This window comes from Anser anser, assembly GCF_964211835.1.
Source record: "Anser anser genome assembly, chromosome: 10".
Lineage (NCBI taxonomy): Eukaryota > Metazoa > Chordata > Aves > Anseriformes > Anatidae > Anser > Anser anser.
This window is the reverse complement of record NC_139730.1, coordinates 9988344-10015803: the sequence shown is the minus strand read 5'-3', so window position 1 is coordinate 10015803 and position 27460 is coordinate 9988344. Positions and strand designations below refer to the sequence as shown.

Sequence of the window (27460 nt, the reverse complement as noted above, 5' to 3'; positions counted from 1 at the left end):
TTGAAAAGATATCATTTGTTTCAAAAATATGTGTGGGGAATCATTTAAAGTTTGTTATAGTTCCCAAGATTCATATCTACTATCAGTTCAAATATTTTCATATTTACCCTGGAGAGTGAGAAGGGATAAGAGGAAAACTGTTGAAAACTAGAATGTGAATGACAACTCTTTGCAACATGGTTAAAGCAGTTGTAAATTATCTATTAAATGCAATTTATTTTTTGGGGTGGGGTATCCCTGATAATCTGAGGCACAACTTGGCCTTGATAGATAACCAAGAACTGATGTTTTCTTTCTCGTGACCAAAACCCAATGGTGTTCTTAAGTGGATCTTTTTTGTGTGTGTTTGAAGAAGCATTATTCTGGACTGCAGCTCAGATACCAAATACCTATCCTACCTATAGCCAGAACACTGATAAATGGATGCTAGTCGAAGAAATAAACCTAACAAAAGTATGTAGAAGTTTTTTCTCCTCTTCTTTGATCTTTATCTGCCCATATGTGTAAGAAATCACATCCACATCTCTAGTTTGGCTGTATCTGATGGAATTCAGGTGGTTCTTGTAGGTTCTATACAAAATCCAACAAAGACAGTGAGATACTTTTCATTATTTTCAATGGCTTTTAAATCAGGCTTTATTCACTAACTCCCTGACAGCAATAATTTAGTTACCTTTTATTTACCAGATCTTAAGGCAAAATTAAAAACAAAACACACACAAAAAAGGTTAATTTATTTACACAAATTCTCCTTAAGTCCAAATGCTAACGTCTCTTTTAGAGTGTGTGTGGCTGGGGGGAGAGGGAGACAAAAACAAAACCCACAAAACCTCCACCCTTCTCTAAACCCTTCAAATACAAGCAACTAGGGAATTATATAAATAGATATTCTTACCTTTACTACAAAAAATTCATGCGGAAGTCCTATCTTGGAATAAGCTATTCATTAGTTGGCTTGGCAGAAAGAACACAATCCAAATGAATGAGCTGCCAAGAGTATTTTTAGTGGTTTTATATGTTGCCCATTCAAATCTTGGAAAATTTCTTTAGAAAATTGGACAAACTGACCACTCATTTTTATAAGCTTTCGCAAGATCTAAAAGTGAAAAACAACTATTGTATTTAGCGTCTGTTAATGGAGGTTTCAGGCTACAGAACTTGAGAAAGTTCTGCTGGGAAGCTAATACAATAACTATAAAATATTGGACTGATAATAGGAAACACTGGCACAGAACAGATATGGAAAGAGTCATGCTAATGTTCCATATCCAGGGCTGTTACCTTGTGCCGAGTGCTAAAGATACTGTAGTCAAACATATACAGTAGTAGAGATCTGGAATGGAGTCAGTCAAACTCAAGATATATGCAATTGTCTTTCTCTACCATGAATAATATTGATTGGATAATTCTGTCTTTAGAGAATTAAAAAATGGGAGCTTGGACACAGAAGAGAAAGCAAGTTGGGCTAACATTTTTCCAAATGGAGAATGTGTGTCCTTTCCCCGCATATGTAATTAAGCCCTCATCTTCTTTTATCTGAAGTCAGTGGGATTTTTTTTTCTCTTGCTTTTTTGGGAATTGGATCTGGGCTTGTGCTGCCTTTGTAGCTGTTCCCTTGACCAGGTTTTTTCTCCCCAAGCTAGAAGGAAAAAAATCAATAAAAGGAAAACTACTCACCAGATATCAAATGAGTTTCAGTAGATTATATTTTATTTGATTTGAAGTGGAAAGGAATGACAAAAGAATATTACATTTTTAATCCCACATAAAATATCTTTCTGGAGAAAAAATTTCTGCATATGGAACTTAATTATGAAGTTTTCTCAGCAATGCTGCCTTTCATAAGCTATACAAAGGTGATATACAAAGGTGATATACAAAACCTGCCCTCAAAAGATGTTTCAGCTTGCGGCTTCTGTGTATTAGGATCCTCTTTAAGAGGACATAGAGTCAGGACATTTTAATGTCTTCTAACTACCTTAAAACAAACAAATCAAACCAAACAAATAATAATAAAAAAACCTTTATGAGGAATTTGGTCATGTTTTGCTGTAGTCTGTGAGAGAAAAAAGCTGGAGCAGGCTTGGGATGATGAAATTGGTACAAGCTTCTGACTACGAATAGCCAGGGATCAAACAAAAGATGATCGCTGTATGAAAAAGTATGACAATGGCTGGAACATCAGCCTAGGCAGAAGCAGCTTATGGATGGTGCCTGTGCAGGTACCTCCTGTTGAAATTTCACAACAACTCCAATTCAAGCTGCCCTTGTGAAAGAAGGCCTCTTCACAACAACGAACAAAACGGTTCAAGTGCAGGAAATCAGCTGGAGCCAGTGAAGCTGAGCAAAATTAAATCTTAAATTTGTTCCTAAGTTAAGCATGAGTAATAAAAACAAACCTTAAAATTATATCTTGATTTTTGGATCAGTTATACCATTGCTTTACATCACCCAAGGATCAGCTAAGTGGGCAAAACTGTTTTTTCTGAAAAGAAAATTCATCTTGTTAATCTTGATTTATGCCGCCGTAGAGAGGCACCATGATCAGGCTGACAAGTTTTAGAGTTACTTTGGGCAAAAATAACTTCTTTCAGACTGCGTCTCAGTTATGGGCCTAATAAGTCTTCTTCAGTGTATTAATTTTAAAATGATCTACACAGTGATACCTACCTTAAAAATCAAGGATGAGAAATAAATAATCTCTCAAAATAAAATAATCTCTTTAAAATTCATAGCTAAATCTTAATTGTTCTACATTTATAGAAAGGAAAACTAGGTTTCTTAATTGCTGTCAGCTAACAATGTGGCTTTAATATTTTTCCTTTTGACAGATTTGTCCTGTTGCCAGGTGTATCTGCTTATGTTCTGTAATCTGCTTTGCATTACTTTTATAGTAATATTGCCATCGAAAGTGCTACATACAGTATTAAATAGCAGGGTGAGTCAAGAGACATGGGTCGAATGTGTAGCTCACAAATGAGAAGTTTGGAGGCTTCATCTGTGCGATGTGGTAAAAATACCTGTAACTAAATTGTCAAACAGTCTGGCAATATTGATAATCTTGGCATGAAATTGAGCCATGCCAGAGTGCAATATCCCAATAATCCAGGATTATGAATATTACAGATTACGGATAGACAAAATGCACAGGGAGGACTTTTCTATACTGGCTGCTTTTGCTACAGTTTATTCTTCTGTCAGTATTTCCCCTATAAACTCCTTTTATTCATAGGTCTGGCAGGAAGCCATAAAATTTTGCTTCTAGCTGGAACTTGGCAGACGGTGTCTCAAGTCAGGAAAATTATTTTAAACAAATTTTTAAAATACATGAAATATATTGGGGCTCTTTTAAAAGCTAGAGGTGCAGTCATTTTTTTTTTTTCTGAGAAAAAGTATTGGTTGCAGTGTTTTTCACTGTAAATCCTCTAAAAAAAATCTTACCTTTAAAAAAAAAAAGACTGTTTTAACTAATAAGAAATAAAAAGCATGAATTTTATTTAAAATGTATGCAAAAAGGTACTTTGTGTAAATGTTGTGGACTTATGTATTTTTAAGTGATTGTTTTTAGGTTATTGTTTTAAATTACATACATAACCTAGCACTGTGATGGCAGAAAGCTTTTATGTGCTGTTATAAGCTGTAAGATAAATAGTAGGCAACATATATGTAATTCTAAATGTCCATACTTTCTCTTTTTCTTGTCTGTTACCTACCTATAAGTCCCATCCACAAGTGTCTTGGTAAATCAGTCTTGACAAATTCAGCATAATACAGCAATTGGTATTGTTGGGGGATGAGCAGATACCGTTGTGTCAGTCTGTTTTATCATCTAGAATCCAGGTATACTTGGGTTGCACGTAAATGTCATGAAAGCAGAATAGCCTTTCTTATACTTCAGGGTTTGCAGTGTTAATTTGGGCAAATACCACGAGGACCACCACAAGTCAGCAGGAGTGAAATTTGATGGTGATTGTGGTAACAGCTCCTGGCTTTGTGTCAGGGTCTGTCCTTCTCCATGTTATTGCAGCTTACCTGGAGGAGAAATCCCACCCTGTGCTCTCCTCTGTTCCTTTTATCCCTCATTGTAAACTGTAGGTTTACTACCTTGTTGATTCATTTTAATTTAGAGCTCCAGTAATTCGTAGTGTACCTGCCATAGCTCTCCTTACCCTGAAACGAGTCCCTAAATGACAGTCAAATGTGTCTTCATCAAATGAATAGATCAAAAAACAAACCAGGAGGCACAGGTATTTTATGAAGAAATGAGTCTTTCTAGAATAAGTGCCTGACCCACAGGGCAAACGTGTAATTTTTGTATGCTTTTCATTGTTGTTTTTACTAATTCCTCTATGTTGAAGATGGAAAGCATAATTTAAAAGCATTCAAAAATGTGTAATCACTGAAATATGATTGCTATTTCATGTGGCATCAGAATATGGACAGAAGAAAAAAGCCTAAAACAGTCAAGACTTTGCACATTTGACAGTAGCACAAATGTGCCCAAAAGATCTTTGGAAGCTGATGGAAGTCCTCCACTTGCACAAGCATAATGCTTAATGCTTATCCTTTTATCATTGTTGTTCTCTTTCCACTGCGTATGCCAAAGTGATGAAATTTTTAACTTTTGAGACCAGTTAAAAAACATATTTAATAGTACCTTTATTTGGATGTTTGCAAATATATTTAATAAGGTAATTTGAAAAAAAATAATGCCAGATATATTTCCCAGAAATTGGAATCTCTTTTTGTATTATGCACCTGAGGAATTCTGCGTCTTGGACTCTGGCTGACCCATCACCCTGTTTATGCTGGATGAGGAACATGTGGTGTACAGTGTGAAGGTGGAAAAATCCAGCATATCCAGGTGCAACTTTTGAATAAGCATTCAGTAAAGCTTGCATGAATTCTTACTGCTTTATGGAATTCATGAAATATATGGAATGTTGTTAATGCAGATTTATAAGCAGGTTCAGAGAAAATTAACATATCAAAATGTCCTGAAGATTGTGTTTTCCTCTTCATGCTATGTGCTTCTTACAGGCAGACATACTAGGAAGGACAATGTTTATACTGACAAAATAGGAGGTGCAAGAATTCCGACTTTGGACACTAAGATATAATTTTGAGCTGTGCTACTCCCATAATGCACCATATCCTTCCCTCTCCTAAGGTCAGATCTTTATCTGTAAAATGGACATAATGTGTAAGCTTAAAATCTCAAAAAGTCAAAAAATACTAAGACTGCGTATTGTTATTTGTTGCACAAAAACCAGAATTTCTTCATCTGTGACAAGATTTTTTTTGCACATCCAAATGCAAGGACTGTGTATCAAATACTGTATTGTGGAGAGCACTGTAATTTATTATCACCTAAATTTATTTTTTTGCTTACTAGGGTATAACTTTAAAGTTCTATTTTGGTAATGTTAGTACTGATAGTTTTAAAAGGAATAGCATGCTTCTTTGAAAGGTTTAAGCATCCCACTTTTTTTTTTTTTTTTTTTTTGCTTATTTTAAAATCCTGCCTTTATCTCTCATCCAAGTGCTGACAAGTGTTTGCCTCAGGCTGGCTACCGAGAGAGTAAGCAAAGATTTTAGAAATGTATATTGCTTTCTTGGTTATGTTCCCTGTCAGAACCTGTGTATATTTCTCAAGGTCTGTGGCTTTTGGGTTGTTTGCCGGCTACATGTGCAAATCTGTCGTAATTCTCTAGACCACTGAGAAATGGAGGGAATTGCAGTGATGCTAAATGTTTCTCAGTGTAGTTTCTATTTCAGATAGGGCAGGCTCAGGGGAATGGACATATTTTGAGAATTTGAATATATATATTTCCAGCTATATATTTGAATGTACCTTTAAATCCCAGAAGATAATGAAATACTGAAAACTCAGGTGGAAAAAAATATTAAAAAAAAATATTTGCTCTTGATATCTTGGTCAGCTGTCCTGAATGAATGGACCTAAAAGCCTTAGAGATTTATGGATGTCTTGCAATAATTTATGGAATATTAGCCAAGGAAATAAAAGATTGCCATGATCCAGAGGAAGAGGACAGAGGCATGTGCTCCTCTTGTAAAAGACCGTTTTGTGATAAAAATGTACCCTGGACCTACACTTCAGTGTAAATCATCAAAACCTGTCAGCAGTGAGTAAAACTAGTGTGTGTCTGTGTGTCTTTTTAAACTCATCTAAATGATGTCAGTAACATAGATATCGAAAAATAGCAAGTTAATTATCAGTGCTTTTGGTACTTTGCTGCTGATTCTTTTCAGCAGGAACATGGAGGTACTGTATTTAGCTGTTGTTAGACACAGAAATAGCTGCTGGAGCTGGGTATCCTAATGCAGTTGCTTTCTGCTCAGAGTTGTTAGGGCGGGAACCACGATTCCTTCTCCATGCCCACAAATTCCACGTTCCCTCTGTTACTGCTCACAAAGAAGGAAGGAGGTGATACAGACTCTTTTCAGTGCCAAAAGCCTCAGCTAGCTCATAGGTGCCAAACAGCCAAGCAACATTTCATCCTTTCCTGGATGCCAAAAGCCTCAAGTATCCCTGCTCCACCTGCCAAAACCTCCAACTTTGTCCTGACAACTCCTGCAGTGCAGGCCTATGTTGTCAATATGAAATTCTGCAACACACTGACAATGGAAAATCTGGATGCAGTATAATATTGAAAAACATGCTGAGATTTGCCTTCAGTTTAGTATCAAAATGAATTACGCTCTAAATATTTCCTGTGTGTGACTCTTCTGCATGTTTTATTTTCCAAAACTTGAATTTGAATTTATTCAAAACTGCTGTAGAATGAAAATATAGAGCAGAATTCAACAGAGTGCTAAACTACATCTGAGCCCCCAGATGTGTTCCTTCATGTAGCCGTACAAGTCCATCGCTTGCCTTTTTGGCTCTTTTCTTGCTGGTGATTCTCCTGGTCTGTCGCTGAGCTTTACCAGCTTGCCTTTCTGAAACACTCTTTGTTACCAGACACAACTTCCATTTTGCAGTTTGTTCCTAGTGCATGGACAGCCTGACAGTGGCAAGGCCAAATGCAAGGAATGGTTAATGTGACTGAAATAATGTTAGTAATATTAAGACTAATTACTCCAAAACATCTGCCTAAAATAGCTGCAGTTATTCCCAGGTGTCTTTTATCAGTCTGAAGTGATGCATTAATTTTTTCCCTCTCATAGTTTTCTGTAAAGGATTTTATAATTCCAGATATGTTCTTTTCAATGTAAAGAATAACATATAATTTACTTCAGTACATATAAATACAAGATTTATTAAACCTAATGACATACACAGTGCACAATTAGGCAATATATAATGCACCCAGCAATAGTGGAAATATAGCAGGAAATGTCTTGAAATCAGTCATAATGAAACAAGTGGAAGTTTTTCTGCTAAAATCAGGTAATGCAAGGTCTCATTAATAGTTCTTATTTGTCTGGAAATAAGTTTTGACTGTTCTATTTAGTTGCTGCCATAACTGAAATATTTTTTCCCTAAATCTGTAATCTGCATTCTACACCCTACTTAGATTGTGTGAAATAGAGGTGTAAATCATTTTTGTATGTGGCCTTAGCAGGGAAAGGGATTTCTAGTATAGTTTGTTGCAAAGCAATGGGCATAACAGCCAAAGCTGGAAGTGAAGGATACTGTTCTGAGGCCAGATAGCATAGCCAGTGGTTATCGGCAGGTAAATACTTGTTCTTTCAGTTATGCACTCTGCTCGTGGATGCAGTCAACAGTGCAATCTGATACCTTTTCCACTCAGTGTAGCGTCTGGAAAGAGGAATCTGGGAAACGCATCACAGCTACTCAGGCAGGATATTTTCCCTTCAGTGCCATAATTCCTTGTGCTGCCTCTGTTTGGAGGCATTGCAGGTACTAGGAGAAGAAAATGGCATAGCGCAGTGCTGTGTGTAAAGAGTAGTGAACAGCAACATAACCTTGTGCTTTGGAAGTCTCTGGAAGTCAGGATAGTGTTAATAGTATTTATGGGTTGTGAGAGTGGGAAGAAGCAATAAAAAGGAAATGCTTCATCTCTGTTCAAAATACCATCAAGGATGAAATCCACTCCAGGGAAAAAGGCCAGTACTGAGCTTTGGGTATTGCTTAATTTAGGCCTTCAGTGGGACCGAAGTGGTGTTTATACCCTCCAGTAGGTTCTCTCACTTGGACAAATTTAGTCTGAAGAATCTAAATTCTGTACAGAGAAATGTGCCATGTGTTATTAAATAGCAATATGATATAGCTGTGCTAAGAGTCCTTCTGGGGATTCTCTTTTGGAGTTTGGCATGCTTTTACAAATGAATACAAACTGCTTTGATAAGAAACTATAAGAAAAACCAAAGAGCATTCACCTAGGGATCTGCACTAACATTGACATAGCAGCAGATACACTGGCAAATGTTCATGCATGCTAGGTCCTTACTGTCATGACAAAGCCTTGTTTTGAAGCCATATTGCTCTAACCTGTTTGTGTAGAGTATTTGAAATTCCCATTCAGCACACTGGAAGATGCTGCACTGAATCACTGAATTGTGCCACAACGTGTCAGAGCTGGGCCCAGCTGCACTGAGGAAGGCCTTGGGGCACATCACAGGGCAGAATTAGGGGTAATCGGGGTTGCGATATGTACCTGGCAGAAGGGCTCTGACTTGGGCACTCTTGCAGAAGAATCAGCGTGTTGGGTCTCTGCTTCTTTTGTTGCACATTGTTATAATTCCCGTGTATAAAACACTACGTACTTGGCTTGTGTCTGTATTTAAAGTAAAAATGTATGTAACAGCTCTGGAAAACAAACATTTAAGGTATCAGAGCATTTCTGTTGAGAAGCTGAATCTTTGTTGCACTGAATGCTAAACATTTACATATCCAAGCCTTATGTAATGGATGTCTGAATAATAATAAAACTGCATAAACTGACCTTCATTCTCTGGCACCACATCTCCTTTGAAGTCTGCATGACCAAATTCAAGACAATTATGTCATCCTTCATAACAGCCAAACAAAAGTTTGGCCAAATAGTCATTTTTTCTCCATATAAAAGCACTGTGTTTGATTTTGCAATGTGTGTCAATGTAGCTGTTGTTATTTACTGGCTGTTACAAGTGACAGTAAAAATCCCCTTGTTTTAGATTAATGATCAGCCCTGGTAACATCTGGATTTCATTTATTTTACCTCAGTGCCCACTTTTGCTGTATTCAGTTCCTTTGAGCAGCACGGTGCAAGGCAAGCACAGCCTGCATGCTCATGCACAGCTAGCAGAACTTGGTGTTACTGTATATGCCCATATGTGGCAGAAGCAAAATGGAGCCCTGGACAGAAAAAAGGAACTTGGCACTAGCATTTCCTCCCCTCCAAATCTTCCAGTGCCATACTTTCATTAAAGTTCTCCAAGAACAAGGCTGTCTCTGTCAGTTAAGGGTTGTCAGCAGAGGCTCAGATTGCACATTGCTGGGCCTCAGACCTTCAGGAAACCTTGGCATACTGTCATCTCAGCCTTTGAGGCTCAGCCTGTGTCACGAAATGCTTCAAAACTTGTAGTTTATTTTCCCCCATCCCCTAATTCAAGCGTTTCAAGGCTCATGTGCAGCATCGTGACTTACCCTTTTATTATTTTGAAAATTAATTATATATTGGATGCATAGTTTGGGATGTAATATTTCAAACTATCTTTATCATATGTGCTGGAGTCATTTCTGCAGAGAACGTTGTATAGGTTCTGAAATACATTTGCCTTAAATGCGATGCTTGTATCCTAGCCCTGTGTTCCCACTTGGTGCTTTTGGAATGGATACAACTCCACCTAACGTGGCTGGATCAAGTGGAAGAGTGGTGCCTTTTCCCATCTAGTTTTATGTAAAGAGCAGCAAATCATCTAGGTTTTTCTTAAAGTTACGTTTATAGCTGTTTCAAGTTATTTTGTCTGGTTTCACTACAGCACTGGCGGCTTTATTTGATCATGTTATGTCACAGGTGTACATGTGCATTTGTACATATACATGCATGTGTAGGTACACAAATACTTTCATAATGAAGCATGTAAACCATAAGCTTAATGTATATGTAGTAGTACATCCGTTGGAAAATTGAGCCACTAAATGAAAAACACGTAGCAGAGTATCACTGCTGAAGCATATTAGAATTATGACTTAAGACAGTAAAAACAAGAAAAATAAAAGTTAAGAAGCAAGCCTTGAATGTAGTTCTGAGATACAATAATACTCTTTGTGCCCAATTGCAATTAGCTCTTGATTTAATTCCTAAATGAGCTTCCAAGGTTTTGTTGGTTTAAATCATGATGTTGGTGATCTTTGCTTTATTTTACTTTAATTTGGGACCATGGTGTAGACAAATGTAACATGTAGAGTTTATGAAACCAGACAGCTAGTAAATCAATATTATTTTGCTAGTAAATTACGAAGGCAGTGCAAGCTGCTTTTAACTCTTTCCCATGGGACAAGTAGTTTGAACTAGCTGGAGTTTAAATCAACACTGTGGGCACTGAATTAGTCAATGATTCTGAAGAGGGCTTTGTTGGCATAAACTTCTGCTTTGATCATCATAGTATTTACAGCTTTTTAATTAGATACAGTTCAGAACAATGATTTTTATCAAAGCAGTTTGGTAAGTGAACAACTGGACATTGTTTAGGGCTCTAGATGGCATTCTGTCTGTTAATATCAAGTGGCTGGTTTTAATACAATGCTGAAGTTAGGATTATTTTAGGCATTGTCACTGCTTTGTCCAAAGAAACTTTGTATTTTAAAAGAGTGTGTGACATGTACTGCTTTTTTTTAATATCATAAGTTTAAACAGTTCTTAATGTACTAAAAACCTATTCTTTGCCTTGGGATTATAGAGGACAAACTTTAATTTTGCACTCATAAATTTGAAAGAAGTGACTCTTGTTCATCTTGACTTATTTTCATGTGCTGAGTGATTTGTTGGGAAGTGCTGAGCTCTTTTTGCTCAAGATTGAAGGCAGTTACTTCCATTTTCAGTGTCAGACATCTCAGAGTTGGCTTCGGATATAAAGCAAGCCCAACGCCAGTGCAAAAATTCCTCGGGGATCTTGGCAGAGCAGGGCTCTATCGTTTCTGGAACAGTAGATTGGCTTAAGTACACTTTTAAAGCAAAGTAAGTGTTTGTAAAATTTGTAAACCGAGGGGAGCAGAAAGTTAAGGAGCCACTGATGTGTTTAGACCAGTGCCTGCAGTTTGCTGTTCAAATGGTGATAGGTTATCTAATTAACAAAATAAATTCTTCAACAAGATCCAGTTTTCTGAGGAAGGGATGAAAAAGTTTGGAAGTTGCTGATGTTTCTGCCTTTAAAATGTGTTTGAGTAGTCCTTAACTCTGTTTATGTACAGCTAAGCTTAACTATGTGCCTTTTGGGTTTATAAAAGGATGCTTGCTCAATATTATTGCTTCCGACTGCAATGCGAACGCAGCCTGTGTGACAGCTGATGTACAGAGAGCAGTTTGCTCAAGTTCTGTGACACTTGATTATTATCATTATATTTAGAAGAAAATCCCTTTGTCTACACAACATGGTACTGGGTTATATTCCTTGTACGGTTCTGTTTTGAAAACAACTTTGTTTTTATTGTTTGCCATTTTTGCTTTGAATCGTTAGGCTCTTGTCTGAGTCAACTTTCTTCATGGCTGAAGATGAGCTGACTTTACCTGTACTGTTGAAATTTAAGGAGGTTATGTATTACTTATTTTTTCTTGTACCATAAAATTCAAATTATACATCCCTCACTTCCTTTCAAATTACTTTTGTGAGGCATTTTGGAAGAAAATAAGACTGAGTCTTGTCTCACGATCTTACGTTTTCTGAAAAAAAAAAAAAAAAAAAAAACCTGGATTACTAAAATATGTTCGTCTGGTTTAGTATTAAGATGTATACAAATGTCTTGCACTTCTCTGGATTCAGTCACACAAAAATATTTTTAGTATTTTAAGCATTTATTTTTAACTGGCACCTCTGAAGACCTGAATGCTCATTTGGATGTAATTTATAGAGTAATGTTTTTATCTCTGTTCCTTATATTGTTTTCTGACACATAGCCCTTGGTTAGCGTTTCTGTGCCCTTGTTTTTCAAGAAGGGGGAGTGAAGATGCCGCAACGCTATCAGATTAATCTGTGCCTTTCTATGCAGTCAAAAATGATAGAAATATGGATGTGCTGCCTCAGTTTCTCTCTCTGAGGTGTGACTTAGGTGCCCACTGAAGTCAATTGGAACGAACCACTGGCTGTACAAATAATTATTTCAGTTAAGCTCGGGTGAACGCTATATCCTCTCACGTTTGCAGTTGTGCTGGAACACAGGGTGAACATTGCTCAATATTCTGTCACTTGGGATAAATTACTCTCACTGCCTTATTTCTATCTATGCTATGGCTTTTGCTCATAATGGTGCTAAAAACAGTCACATAGTTATGTTTGGAGTTTATGTGCAAACGCTATCGACATGGTGATTAGAGTGACTAGTGTTTTCATCTCCGTCTGGCGGGTGTAATTCAGGGTTATAAAAAAATCTTAACTTCTTTATGATGGCAACCCATCACATATGTCTGACAACTCTCAAGGAATCATGTTGGATGCTTGGTTACAAAAATCTGCATGTGTTTTTTCAAGAGAGAAATTTTAATGGTTGCAGGGACAGAGGAATGAAAGTAGGATTTAAATGGAACACATGATGAACAATTGTGAAATCAGAAAGAAATGCTTGGGCAAATTCTGAATTTGATTTTCCTATGCTTTCTTCATGATAAAATAAAAGCAGTACTCTCCTGAAGCAGACCATTATGGAATAATTAGATTCATGTTGCTTTTTGAGATTGAATTCTTATGGTAAGAACTTACCATGTTTTAAAATACTTGGAGAATTTTCTCTGAAAAATATGAATTTTCTTCAACTGGATACAATTCAAGTCAAAAATGACATTTTTGGGGGGTCAAGAAGATTTTTTTCTTTTTGATCCAAAATCTTTTTATTTGTGTTGTCAGGTAATAATGTCTTTTTGAAGACTATGTGAGAAGCTTAAATCACTGTTTAATTGCTGTAGCCTACAAATCATTTTAAGCCTTTCCTAATCTCTCTTTAATTAATAAGGCATTTTGTCATGAAGTTGCATTCTTGGTTTACTTCCCTAACTGCAATTCTGGGGCTGCTTTTTATAAAAAATTTTTGTGCTGGACATCTGTCTGTTGGCAATGATAGCACATTTGGACACGGCAGTCCTTGTGCAGAAAGCAATGCATTAAATACACAACATCTTCAAACACTCGGCATCTTTTCCCATGTAATTGTTGTATATTAAAATAGTAAATACATTGAGATATAGTAAATAAGCAGCCAAGTAATATACTCAGTACTAATTATGTCAAGCAGTAAAACATGTAGCAAGTCAGTTAATTTAATTTTATTTTTTTTCCTCTCTACCCTCCATTTTTTCAGACTTCCAGAATTACCCGTTCTGACGAAGATAAGGAAGGCTCCTGGGATGCCTGGGGAGCCTGGAGTGATTGCTCACGGACATGTGGTGGGGGAGCCTCCTACTCGCTGAGGAGATGTTTAAATGGCAGGTTAGCCACATGCTTATGTATACTTATTCTTCTGCAGCTATACCATATTTCCCTGTCCGCTAGTTGTGTTCACAGAAAAACACCGATGCTTCTGTTTTTGAAACTAAATGCTGTATTACAGATCAAGTGTCATAAAATCCTAGTTTTAATATATTTTTTTACTATATCAGATAAATATCTTAATGCTCAACTCTGATAGATCTTAAGGGTGTAATTAAATGTGTTAATGGAATAGCATGAATGATTTTAATATGGTCAAGTATTAGGAGAAATCTTTGCTATGGGAATGCAAAGTGAATGCTGGTTTACCTGGATGTAAATTGGATCTGAAGTAATGTTCAAGTGCAGTCTCTTCCATCTCTTCCCTGTAGTAAAACAAACAAACAAACAAAATGAAAATCCAAGTGACTAACTATACATATAGATGTATCAAATGCTGCTTTATGTTATGAAAAGTTTTCCTCTGTCAGTTCTTTCTGTGCAGTGGTGCTGGTGGCCATATGTGTTCATGGATAAGCTTCAGTGTAGCTTGAAGAGAACAGTGTATGTGGTGAAAAGCATTTACCTCAGTAGTAAAACTGAACTAATATAGGACTTGTCACTACAGTCCTAAAAGTATGAGTAATGCAATAGGCCTGTAGTCAGGCGAGAAGAGATCCCGACCAGCTTAGAAGCATCTGTGCTGGCATCCATAATTGCTTGCTTTATTTGAGTTATTCCTAACCATTTTTGTAAACTGCTGATTATTTCTTAATTTTTTGAGTTAAATGCAGTATCACCCAGAAAGTCAACTTCTCTTAGAGAAGGCTGATAATGTGATGTGCAAACTGTATGAAATACAAGTTTAAAAGATGATTAAAATGCTGCCTATTCCTTTCAGTCCAGAATGCATAAAGATCTTTGAGAATAGTAATATTTCCAGCAAGAAGCCATGATATTCTACTAGTGTGTTAGTGACTGTGAAATGAGCTCAATAAATTGTAGCAATATAAATTCCACTGTGGTTTTATTAATATTTTTAATGCGATCCCCTGTGAAAAAAACATGTGTTTTCCATACCTTGACAAATGTGTAGTTTAAAAGTTTTTTTTTTCTGTGCTTTACTGTTGTAATGTCCAGGAAATGCAGGATTGTGAAACGAAGTTTTCACATTTGTATGTATCATAAACATTTTTTACATGCAGGTTGTGATATGATCATTCTTGCAAAAATTGGAAATTTGAGACATGTAATATCTTGAGCTTGGAGAACTGTACCTTCAGCTCAGCTGGTTGAACTCTTGCTCCAGGCATCCATTGCTCTTTCCTTTTAAAAATGTATTTTTCAGCCTCTTGCATTTTAAAAAGCTTTTTAATATTTGCAATTAATTTCCATACGAAAAGTGAAAAATTTAGTCCAAGAGCTGTAAATGATCAGCTATCTGTTCGTTCTTCTTCAATGTGAGGCAGGTCTTTTACAGTTCGAAGGCATTATTCCAAAACACTTTTTCTGATTTTAGAGATATCACTAAATGTAATTTCCCATCGAGTCATGAAGAATACATTTCCAGCTCTTTCAAGGGCTTGACTTTGCCATTCTTACTTTAGAACAAGAGTATCTTACCCTGTGCAAAAGTGCCAGTCAGTTATCCAGAAGTTTGGCAAACCCTGTACCTAAAAAGGTGTGAAATCCTCACACCCCCATATTTATATGAAAGAACAATAAATAATCATGACTTTATTATATGCCTGTTACTTCACCTACTAATAACAGATTTCACTATGGAGCTAGGTTTCACAATTCACATGTATGTGTTGGGAATCTTAGGAACGCAGGCAGTCTGTGAGAATTACATTTCATTTAAAATTAGGAATTCTGCTCATTCCTTCAGATCAGTAAAATTACATGCTGTTCTTCAACATATTGCATTGTGTGGGGGGATAAAGGAAAGTTTTGAGGCTGTTTTTTCTTTCCTAATTGAAATAGGGGAAGTAAAATTAATGCTCATTAGCTATAAGCTTGATTAAAGAATTGCTTAGATATTCTGATCCTCTTTTCTTCTGGGTTACATCCCATGGATTAGAAGTAACTTGCTAAAGTCAGCATCGATCAGGCTTTATGGATGCATTATGAGTTCTTTTTCACAAAATAAATGTGTTTTTCATAAGATTTGCAGCAAATTGGGCTCACAGAGAAAGCCACATGTTCTTTGCTGAAGAGACAGCAGCGTAACCTGTTGAGTCCCCAGATCCCCTTTGTATTTAAACCTTGTATTTTGAGTTCAAATTATGGTAGGGAAGAAGTAATAAAAGTCTAATTTTTGAGAGGATAACTAGCTCTAAACCATGCAGGATTGTGTTTTGCTGTAATGCAGTGTAACCTTTTTTAATGTGTTTTTCAGGAACTGTGAAGGTCGGAATATTCGATACAAAACCTGCAGTAGTAATGTGAGTCTGGCTTTTAACCCTATTTTACAGCTTCTTCTACTTATTCAAACAATGTGTTAAAGTTTAAGAAATGCTGCTTCCTATTTAAAATCTTATGGTGGATAATTTTCTTTTTATCATTATTACCTTTTTTAAAGATTTCGCTCTGCATGACACCACGAAGTTTCAAATTTAGGCTTCCCAAATGGGTATTTTCTTTTCAAATTGTAGTGCCAATTGTGAATTAGAACACTTTATATCATTTATTAGGAAAGTTACACATTTTGGAGTATTAACAAATCAGTTCTCATCTTAAAGTAGCAAGTGCTTTTCCTGGGATGCTGTCTTTCAGATGAAGCATTAAACTGGGGTCCTGATCATTTGTGATCACTAGCTATAGTACACCACTCATCACATGAGCAAAGAGGGTAACCACCTGTGTAGCTTTCAAATCCTAAATTGGATAATTACTACTTACATCCCCTCTGTTTGCCTAAGCCCAGCTCTTAATATCTCTATATGTAAAAGTATGTATATTTAGGTACACTGGCATAGACAATTTCCGTGACTGAATATGAAGCTGGAGATTTGAATATGCAGTTACTGTTCCTATGATGCAATCAAATTTTATTTTTACAGACACATTTTATGAAAACCAGTCACATATGGCATACTTCATGACGTGTGCTCAACTGATTTGTAGTGATGCTTTATGCTGTTTAAACAGCTGCCTTCTTTCACACCAGATGTAGTAGTCTGTTCAAGGTGTGCAGCTCATGCAGGATTTTGAGATACCACTGATCAACAGACCATGTGCACAAACACAATAATTCATAATGGGGTGGTTTATGATCTGCAGTCACCTCCTAGCATGGGTTACCTTACAGTACAATATGACATCCTTACAATCCCATTCCAGAATAGAGGGAAAATAAACAAAGTAAAAGCATCTTATCTCCATTTTGCTGTAGTGTATTTGATTCATCTGCTTCTGCCTCTGGGAGAAAGGTAACAATTTTCACACAAATACCCCTTAAAAGGTAAGATGTGAAGTTGCCTTAAGTTGTTATACCCAAAGGAGACCAGGTGATAAGGTGTTGCCAACTCTCTGATTTCTGCCTGTGTCAGGCAGCTGTGACACTTGCTCCTTAGGAGACCAGACTCTGGAAGTTGCCCAGTAAGTATGTTGAATCAGTGCATCTCCTGGAAGAACTGGCCATTCCCACTCTTCTGTTTGCCACACCTATGGTTTCTTTTGTGCCAGTTGGCTTCTGACCTCCTCAGGAACAAGACTTGCTGGCACCTTGAATTACTGTAAAACTCCACTTCTTGGTGTTGGATGGAGTTTCCACCATTGGATGGAGTTTTTTCTGCTGGCAGAAACTAGTGGAAGTGATTAATGAATCAGGCTCAGTACATGCAAAAGTCAGATCCTGGAGACAAACCCTGTCACTTGAACTTTCTGAAGTAAAGGCCTAGTAGTTTAGTACACAATGTCCTTACCTTATAAAAAAAATACATTAATAAATTTCAAATAAATAAAAATACCACGCCAAAAAAAAAAAATCAGTCTCTTAAAGCTGTGCGATAAATTGCAGCCAGCCAGTATGTAAGCAATAAAAAAAATGCCACTTTATAAAATGTTTGCTACATTCCTGATCTAGATAGATGTATGTTATATGCAATAATATACTTCTCCTTGCTTGATGCAGTGCACTCCGACTTCCTATGCAACAGTGCAAAAATGTCAGTGTAGTATACTTTGTTCCTCCAGTGAAACAATCAGGAAACTTCATAGTGTACAGAAAAAGGAGAAAGATGAGATCAATTTGTGCATAGATCTCTGTTTATAGCAGAAGTTACATGCTTTTTGGATACATAAGATTCGTTGTGGACACATTGTTTTGAGGATTATGCAGTAAAAATCTGTGGTGAGAATGAAGGCACTCAATACCATATCCTTTCTGAATCCCCAGGGAGTTTTTCTGAAGTCACTGGGACCTGTTTTTTAACTTTAAGACTTATTTTAAAGCGATAAGTGGCTAGCATCTTGTATGTGAATCTGTTTGAATTTATGATGATTCAGATGTTAATTTCCAGACAGGAAGCTGCATTTACAGTTCTGCTTTTGGGGCATGTCTGAAAGGGGTCAGGTTTCTATTTCAGTTCAGATAGAGCTAGAATCTCTCAGGAACTGTTTTTCCTAGATTATGGATCAGATAATGGAGAACTCCTGAGAAAAATAAATTTCATGAGATTTCCATTGTTAGTACAGTGGAAAGTTGATCTTTGAATTTGGCCTCACTGAATTAGAACCTAGTATTAGACCTGATTTAACCTTGAAATGAGAGCTTAGACCTAATGCCAGACTAGGACTAGGCCAGTCCTCTTTCAAATGATATAATTTTCCCCAAAGCATTATTTCTAATGAATGTTTCTCACTTTAAGAGTAAAATTTTAGTTTGAAAATTAAGAGTTTCAACTAGCTTCTTTCCATATTAGTAGGTATTATTGTTAACCACATGAGACATTCAGTATATATACAGTGTAAAATTGTCTGCAAATGTAATTTTGCTACATGATACATTACACCACTAACATCTATATTGGGGAGTACAAATGAAGCACAACTTAATGTGTATGTCATTCTAATGAAAAGAACAAGAATCATTTTACCAGAAAATTGGTTTCATCTGGATTTGTAATAGAATAGTAGTAAGTTCGTTGAACTCAAGCATAGTTCCAGAATAATATTAGTGATGTTTCAATCAAAAAAATCAATTCAAGGTCTTAGCAACAAAATAATTGCTGAGATTATTAAGGCATACATATATTTAGCCTGCTTATCTTTCTATCTATAACTGGGATGCCATGTACTTGGTTTCTTAAAACTGCATGTGTGCTTTCAGCTTTTCTTACAGGAACTTTAGAGAAATAAACTATACAAACTATTCATTATATGCTGTTCAATGTGATTTTCAGTCTTTCTTAAACCCCTTTTTTATATTTCCATTTTTGTATATACTGTTACATTCTGATGCTATGATGTGCACTATATGGAAGTGTTTAAGATAATCCTTTAGGGTCTTATTCATAGAACAAGTTATTTGGGCCATTTCCCCATAAATTTCACATTCTTACATGCCAAAAAGTCACTTATATGTTTGCCAGTGACTCTCCTACAGTAAGAAAAAAAACATTTTGTAACAGATTTGCTCACGTTTAATTCCACTGTAAACTTTTATTATATACAGATAATGCTCACACCTGTTCAGCATATTTATCGTATTGTTGTCCCAGCATCCACCTATTAACCAGTTCATTTATCCTATTCAGAAAATCTTGGCTGATCTATCTCTGCTCTATTCCTATAATATTTCACTTTGAGTTGCATAATTTCTTTCTAATCTGTTATCTTATTTTTTATTTAATAATGCTGATATACCCCATAGCGATCCTGGCCAGGGTTTCTAGCTCAGGTATCTTGATTTTACTAAGAAGTGGCCTGAAAATTGCCTATGAATAACTTAGAACCTGAAGCTAGTTTCAAAAAGAAAACAAAACAATGACTTCATCAGTTTTGGCTAGGTTTCAACAAAATGAGATTCAAAGAACAAAACTAGACAAAGGACTAGACTTTCTTTGGTGTCATCATTTTTACCGGGAATTTTCTTGCCTTCTCTTGTGCTTTTTTCAGCAGAGTAATTGTTGGCAGGAACCACAGGGTCTGATGCAACCTTCATATTTTGTCCATGAACATTGCTTACAAAGATTCAGATTTCCCAGGTTAGCTTTGTTTTCAAAGGCTATGAATAGTCACTGCCAAAACTGAAACGATACATTTCATAGGAAGCCAGCCCTTAAATGCAGTAGTTTTAATGATCTGTCACAAAAAGAATGGGAGATATATATATATATTTTAAACTGTATTGTAGTGATGTCTGAAGCATCTTTTTCAGATCTGCCTGTCTAATATGTTCATAAGTCATGTCATAAATACAATTCATTACACTATGAAATCTGGATGTGATTATTTTGCCAAAGTTTTCATGTATTAGACATTATAGATATCTGTTCAGCTCCTTATGTTGTATGTGAAGCTACGAGTGGCCTGGATTTGGCTCAGTGGTTTGAGTACAAGGCAAAAGCAATTGCTGAAATTAGGAAATCTGAAAAATCCCGAAGTTGGTAGCAAAAATATTTAAAAAACAAGAAAAAAATGTGGAATATTGACAGGGTAGGGGGAAGGAAGGAATGAATTGATATCTGAAATAGATTAAAACCACAGAGTAAAGATTGGGGCTCCTGTATCACTGGCTGACAAGCGGCCCCCACTTCCCACACATGCTTCTCCTTTGTCTACCTCTCCCACATCTTGCCCCCTCACTTTTCCTTTCTGCTTTTTAAGCTCCCTCTCACTTTTCTGACCCAGTCCAATGGAATCAATCTGAAATCTGAGTCCTCTTGTTGCCTTGATTACATTCCTTTCTGTGCTTATTCGTCTTTCTGTTTAAATTATAAACTCCTTTCTTTATACAAACATATATTGCTCCCAGGAAAACAGATCTGAACTCAGTTGTCATCCAAATTCTGATATAACGTAAATGATAATTTCAGCCCTTTGATATCCCTTTGTGATGTTCCTTTTAGGCTCCTGCTTTTGAACACAGCTCAAACATAAAGCAGGTGGAGTTGGCATGTGAATCAAGAGCTGCCACAATCTCTTTGTGTTCTTTGAAGATGCCAAAACAGAATAGGGAGATGAGAATTCACTTGCTCTCCAGCAGTCAGGAAGTGTGTGGAAGGAAGGGGTTGCATTGTGTTGAATCAGTGAGAAGCATACAGTAACCATGGATTGACATCCTGACATTGTGGTGTTTGTGTCTTGGCATTGCATCAACACCTAGCGATAATGAGTTGTAAGAACAGCCTGTTAAAACTCAGCCTAAGGACATCACTCTGCCTATTTTACAGATAGTGTTTTAGTTCCTTGTTATGAAAATGAAGCCATGCATGGTTGAATAGCACTAGTCCAAAATATTGCTTCTAGCTTTACCTCTAACTTCTACTATTTATTATCCCTACCTTCTCCTCTATTTGCTATGGCGGAAGGGAACCGTATGGTATCCATATGAACTCTGGTGTCCTCCCTCTTTTTTAGTCTTGTAGTTATGGTAAATGAGAGGTGACAGACAAGCCCAAGCCAAATTCTGTTCTCATTTACACCCATGCAAATTTGGGGAATTTCTCTGGAATGACAGTAAGTAAGGGTATTTTCTAACAGTACTTGCTTGATGTTTTTAGAAGCTCTCACCTGTGGGATTTTACAGAGGCTAAACTCTTGAAGTGTTACATTAACTGTAATTTTAAATTTTCATTTTCTTATTTCATCATGTTATTGCTTAAACAAACTAGACTCAAACTAGAAGTATCCCAGGTTAAGAATAATATGAAATGTATTATCATAATTTTGATTTACTGTCACTGTAAGGTGTAGCACCGGACTGTGCTGAAAAGCATTGCTGGGAATGATCAGTGAATTGCCCAGTGCACTTTGCAAAAGCCCCTAGTGCTGATCTATAAGGGAACCACTTATTTTAGAAGTTGTTTGTAAACTACAGATAAGCCAGAGACATCTCTAGGTTGCTGTTTCCTATAGTGAAAATAAAAATAATAAAAATAAGATACTGATGAAGTAGTTTGCTAATGCAGTACCAACTCATCCAGATTCATATGACAAAATGGTGTCAGGAAGATATTTTTGAGGGCACTGGAGTGAATTCATACCATTCTCATGTATGTTTTAATCTGTAGTATCATGTAATGCACTTGCAGTTTCATTAGTTTTTTTCAGGGGAGGTTCAGTTCTCTGATAATGTTGAAGCACAGTTCAGTATTAGTATTGTTAACTAATACCTAGTAATAAGTTCCAGGAGTTCAGCTGACGCATCACAATCTTTCAGCCTTATATCCAGTGAAAACAAATCTTTGTTAAAATCAGTCTCACATCTGGCATGTATGTGTAGTTGGAATTCTTGGAAGAATATCCTCTCAGTCTGGCATATGGACTGTTTGAGACTGGACATACTTCCAAGCGAAGTCTTCGGTGAGAGATTGTATGACACACAAACTCCTTTGTCAGTACTTTACCAAAGTTCTTTTTGAATAAATCAATATTCATCTCCTTTCCTGTCATTGTAGTTTAATATTAACATCATTGTTTGGGTGCAATGTTTTATAGAGAAAAAAAATAATTTAGAATATTTCAAACTTCGTTAACATGGCATTTCTTGTATTTTGTATTTCACCTCTATATGCTGAGGCTCTGTATGGGAGGAAGTATTGAACTGTCTCCTTAGAACTAGAACTATATAATTGTTACCAATTTGAAGTATGTTTTATTTCAACAAACTAAGCTTTACTTTTTCCCTTGAGGTGAAGATCTTTTTGTAATTATAGTAAAGGACAAAATTCTGGTGTTTCCTAACAGTCTTGCTCTTTCTGAGAAATACTAAACAATTGATTAGACAAATTTTTATTTTTTTTTTGTATAAGTAGCAATATAATACATCTGTCATCACTCAGACATATGAACTGATGAATCAGTGCAGTGCTTTGAAATCCTTAGGTGAAAAAAGTTATTGAAAAAAAAATTTAAGTGTCAGACATCTCTTTATAGTAATTTAAAAGGTATAGATTCCTTTAGAAGTTAGTTCTTATTACAGAACCAGACTTTAGAAGTGAATGTACAATATACTGTCATAAAAAATAGCATTTTTAAATTATTCGCATGTATCAGTTGTGTTATTACTGGGATGTGGTTAATATCTGTTTCCTGTATTGTAAGCAATGGATTAAGGAACATAAATTGTTTTAATACACACAGTAGAACACTGCAGTGTGACATATTTAAGAGTTGGACTCGATGATCCTTGTGGGTCCCTTCCAACTCAGGATATACTGTGATTCTGTGATATTTGTTGTAGCAGATCCATCCCTGAAATAAGCCTACCTGAACAGGTTCTAATTCTCAGATAACTTTATTAAAAATGCAGATGGTTCGCATTTTCTTTTTTTTTTTCTTATTTCTTTTTTTAATAAATTATTTTCTGTGGTTTGTTTTTAGGACTGCCCTTCAGATGTTGGTGATTTTAGAGCACAACAGTGTTCAGCCTACAATGATGTCAAATACCAGGGACATTTTTATGAGTGGATCCCTGTTTATAATGATCCTACTGCACCATGTGCCCTGAAGTGTCAAGCTCTGGGAAAGAACTTGATTGTGGAGCTTGCCCCAAAAGTTCTAGATGGTACTCGTTGCAATATCGAATCCTTGGATATGTGCATCAGTGGAATATGCCAGGTATGTTTGTAGTGGAAATCCGAACATGGCCTTTGTTCTGCGGCATTTTGCACATGAAGTGGCCACTTGTTTTTTTGTTTGTTTGTTTTGATTGTTTATTTGTTTGTTTTTCATCTTTATGTAGCAGTTTTCTTTGGAAGTATTTGCAAGTACTGCCACCTGGATTGTAAATAACTTCCCTTTCTCTTGCACACAGAAGTTCTTGACTGTCTTATCCACTGATATTTTTATATACAAATAACAGGTCAATAACATTCACTCATTCTTGTATTTGTATTGCAATTTTTAGTCACGTAAAAGTTACTGAAACTAGTTAAAACACAACCTTTGGTATGTCTGCCAGGGTATGATGAAATTACATAGCCTTCAGATTCATTTTACTCCTTCTCTAAGTCTTTTATCACATGAATTCTGTTATGGAAAAAAATTAATATTTTACAGGCTCCAGCCCAGAATGGCAGTTGGGTGTGTGGGAGTGTGTATGTCTGCCTGTTACATGTGTTACTCTTGCCTCTTCATTTTGTTAAGAAGTTCCTAATCCATGCAATGAATATGACTACGGTAGTATTTTTTCTCCACAAGGTGCATTCCAAAGATCTGAATCTTAAATTCCTATCATACACTTGTAATTTCTAGATTTCATTGCTAGAGGGGAGGTTCTGCCTCTGATAAAAACATTAAAAATAAACAAGGCTTGCTCAGCTGCCAAACTCTTGCTTTACATACTTGCATCATACTTGTTGTCCTTTGATGGAAGAGGGAGTCTCAGGCCTTCAAGATGCAGCCTCTTAAGATGGATATTCACCTAAGTCCAATAATTGGGTCAGAAGCTCACTGTCAGAACAACAGTGATAACCTTGAGGCAAAGAGAGTCAGCAGCGTAAGATCCCAGTATTTTGTGCTGCCTTATTAACTGGAGAACAGAAATGTGTGAGAAAGGGCAGCACCATAGTTCTTTGGTTCTCTTGGCTTGAATATCATCATTTTTCATCTGTCCCAGTTTTAGTTCTAGCCAGCTGATATTCATTCAGCATTGTGCCTAGTTCTACCCAGTCCTACCCAGACTTCTCTCCTTGTCTGCCTAGTCTCCAAATCACCACCTTTTCTGCTTCAGCTGAAAGACAGGCTTCAGGCAGTTGGAAGCGGTTATGAGACTTATCCTTGCACAGACACAGTCAATGTACAAATGTGCTCTGCATGCTGGGTTTGTAAGAGGCCTTTATAAGTGATATTAATAGCTTAACATAATGGCTTTTTGAACCAATTTCAGACTCAGTAACTTGGAACGAGTTATTCTGAGCTCTACCCAGGGTGGTAACCATTATTATACAGGGTGAAGTTGTGATAGAATTATTTGATTTTTTAGTGTATTTTTACTGGGAATCTACCTTTCCATCTACAGTCGTTATTAGAGTTATGCTATCAACTTCAGTTGGTGTTAAAAGAAAAAAGCGCTATAATTGAGGCTTTGATCATGTCTCACTAGCAAAGAAATATTGTAATCTTAAGTTTTATAAACAAAACTATCTTAATAGAATGGATATGTTATTGCAATTGGTTTCCTTTCTCTGCATCTGTTGTTATGTTAAATGCCTAAAATGAATGTGGCTCAAAAATGCAGTATGCAGTCTGGAGAGCAAAATAGCCCCATTACTGGGAAAAATTTGATGTTTGGCAGAAGACTGGTGTGCAGATTACAGCAACATTAATATATGATCTGGACCTTGGTGTGTGTTTTGTGACTTCTATGTATACTGCACTTCCAATACCAGTCATGCCAGCATACAATGCATCTGCTGCCTCTGAAATAGAAGAATAATTCCTTATGGTTTTGCCCTTCAAGAGACAGCATTTGTCAATAGTATTTCACAGTGGTATCCAACAGCATTCTTTACCCTGTGTGTTTAGATAGGATACAGCTCTATAAACAATGGAAGCACTTGCAAAATAATACATTTCTTTTGCAATATTCTTAGTGATGTCTCCTCTTTTAATATCAACTTTCACCCTGGAGGTTACCAAAGAATTTTGTAGATGATACATCTACGTAAGCCTTTGCTGTTTTTGTCTATTGCAGCACAGAAGTGTGTTGAATATAATGTAGCTTATGTAGTCTTTTTTTTTGTTTGAGAATTTGACTCAGTGATGAGGGGTTTGCATTGTCTCCCACAGTGACCTTGAACATCCAGAATCTTTAATACATAGCATAAAATTCACTTTGGCTAGGGTAGAACCAGATTTATGAAGAACAGTTGAAAGATATATTGAGAAGGGTTGCCTTAAATGTTTCTTATTAGTATTTTTCAGTATTCCTGTATGTATATTTGACATCAAATATTTAGAATCTTAAATAATCAGTTTTTAGAATAACCCAAGTAGTGGCTCAAGAACTTAATCATTTCAGAAACAAGCACTAGAGCTCTTTTGCACTGCTAACGAGAATTATTTTTTTCTCCGTCTATTCCTTTTAATATTATTATTATTTTAATTGCAGAAAAATATTTTTCAATGTGAGAGAACATCTTTTGGAAAAAAAAATCCAAGGTTATGACATGCTGTTACTTATGTGATTTTACTCATTTACACTTTAATCTAAGATCATAAGCTCTGAGGTGCTTTCTCTGCATTTACTTTAAGCCACTGGCTATTGATGAGGTATTTTTGCACTGATTCTTTTTTTTTTTTTTTAAGTCTAGATTTGTTGGTTTAGAATTGGAAAATTTTAGCAAGGTGTATCTATGTCTGTATCAAGACCTTTAAGTACTTAGAGGTCTTACAACAATACTTTTTTTTTTTTTTAAGTGGTTCTGCTGTGTTATGGTTTAACCCGGCCGGCAGCTAAACACCACACAGCCGTTCGCTCACCCTCCCCTCTCCCTCTCTGGGATGGGGGAGAGAAACGGGAAAGTGAAGCCTGTGAGTTGAGATAAAGACAGTTTATTAAGACAGGGAAATAATAATAACAACAACAACAACAACAACAATAATAATAATAATAATAATGATAATAGTATTAATAATAATAATGTGTACGAAACAAGTGATGCACAATGCAATTGCTCACCACCCGTTGACCAATGCCCAGCCTATCCCCGAGCAGCCGGCCCCCCACCCCGGCTAGCCACCCTATATATTGTTTAGCATGACATCAGATGGTATGGAATACCCCTTTGGCCAGTTTGGGTCAGCTGTCCTGGGTCTGTCCCCTCCCAGCTCCTGCTGCACCCCCAGCCTGCCCGCTGGCGGGACAGAGCGAGAAGCTGAAAAGTCCTTGGCTTGGTGTAAGCACTGCTCTGCAACAATTAAAACATCAGCATGTTATCAGCGCTCTTCTCATCCTAACCCAAAACACAGCACCCTACCAGCTACTATGAGGAAAATTAACTCTGTCCTAACTGAAACCAGGACATGCTGTTATCAACATTAGGAGTTTTATTTACCAACGACCTTTAAAGATGATAGTCATTTGAATAACCATTTTGTCTTTGTGGACTGTTTTGGGGGCAGAGTGTAAAGGTTGCTTTCTTGTGAAAGGGAGTGCAGAGGGGGGTACTTCCTCAGAAATTGACACCAACTGCTGTTAAGTTTGAGAGACAGCAAAAAAAATGTGATTCTCCAGGATTGTTGCTATAAGATCCGTCTGTTGGGTTCTGTCATATATTTGGCACAGCCTGCAAATAACTTGGCAAGTGTTTTTACAGTTAACTCATCTAAATAAACATGTCATCCTGCTGATGTGGATATCTTTGCTTTTATGCCTCAGAGCACCAAAGAGTTAGTATAAGGAGACTGGCTTGCCCAAGTCCTTTTGCAACCAGCGCTGGTTTTGCTCATTTATTGTCTCAGAAAGCTGGCAGGTTTTATAAGATCTCAGCTTCCGCTGCCACGGGCATGGTTGCACTTTCCTCTGTTTCCTTATTCTTGGTAAGGTAGGCTTACTTTAGAGGCTGTATCACTAAGCTCACCTCTTGGATTCTTGTTCAGTCAATCTTTTGGGCAGAGCATGAATTTACAAGGGTGTTAAGTTCATATTTCTGAGCTTCAGTTCTGATTCTTTGCACTTCCCTTAACAAGTAGACTCACA

The 27460-nt window shown here is 36.6% G+C and overlaps 1 protein-coding gene across 13 annotated transcripts in view; it reads left to right on the top strand.

Annotated features, from left to right (window-relative positions):
* Positions 1 to 27460, top strand: part of ADAMTSL3 (ADAMTS like 3) — a 200663-nt gene that overhangs the window by 81546 nt on the left and 91657 nt on the right. For 12 of the 13 annotated variants that reach the window (XR_014588478.1, XM_083849612.1, XM_083849611.1 and 9 more), the window contains exons 4-6: positions 13481 to 13608; positions 15989 to 16034; positions 23140 to 23376. Coding sequence is in view for 12 of the 13 variants with exons in the window: in XM_083849612.1 (XP_083705738.1) it covers positions 13481 to 13608; positions 15989 to 16034; positions 23140 to 23376 (411 nt within the window). In the remaining variant the exon portion in view is untranslated. Of the gene's footprint in view, positions 1 to 13480; positions 13609 to 15988; positions 16035 to 23139; positions 23377 to 27460 lie in introns of those variants that run through there. The other variant, XM_083849609.1, reaches the window with a different exon arrangement.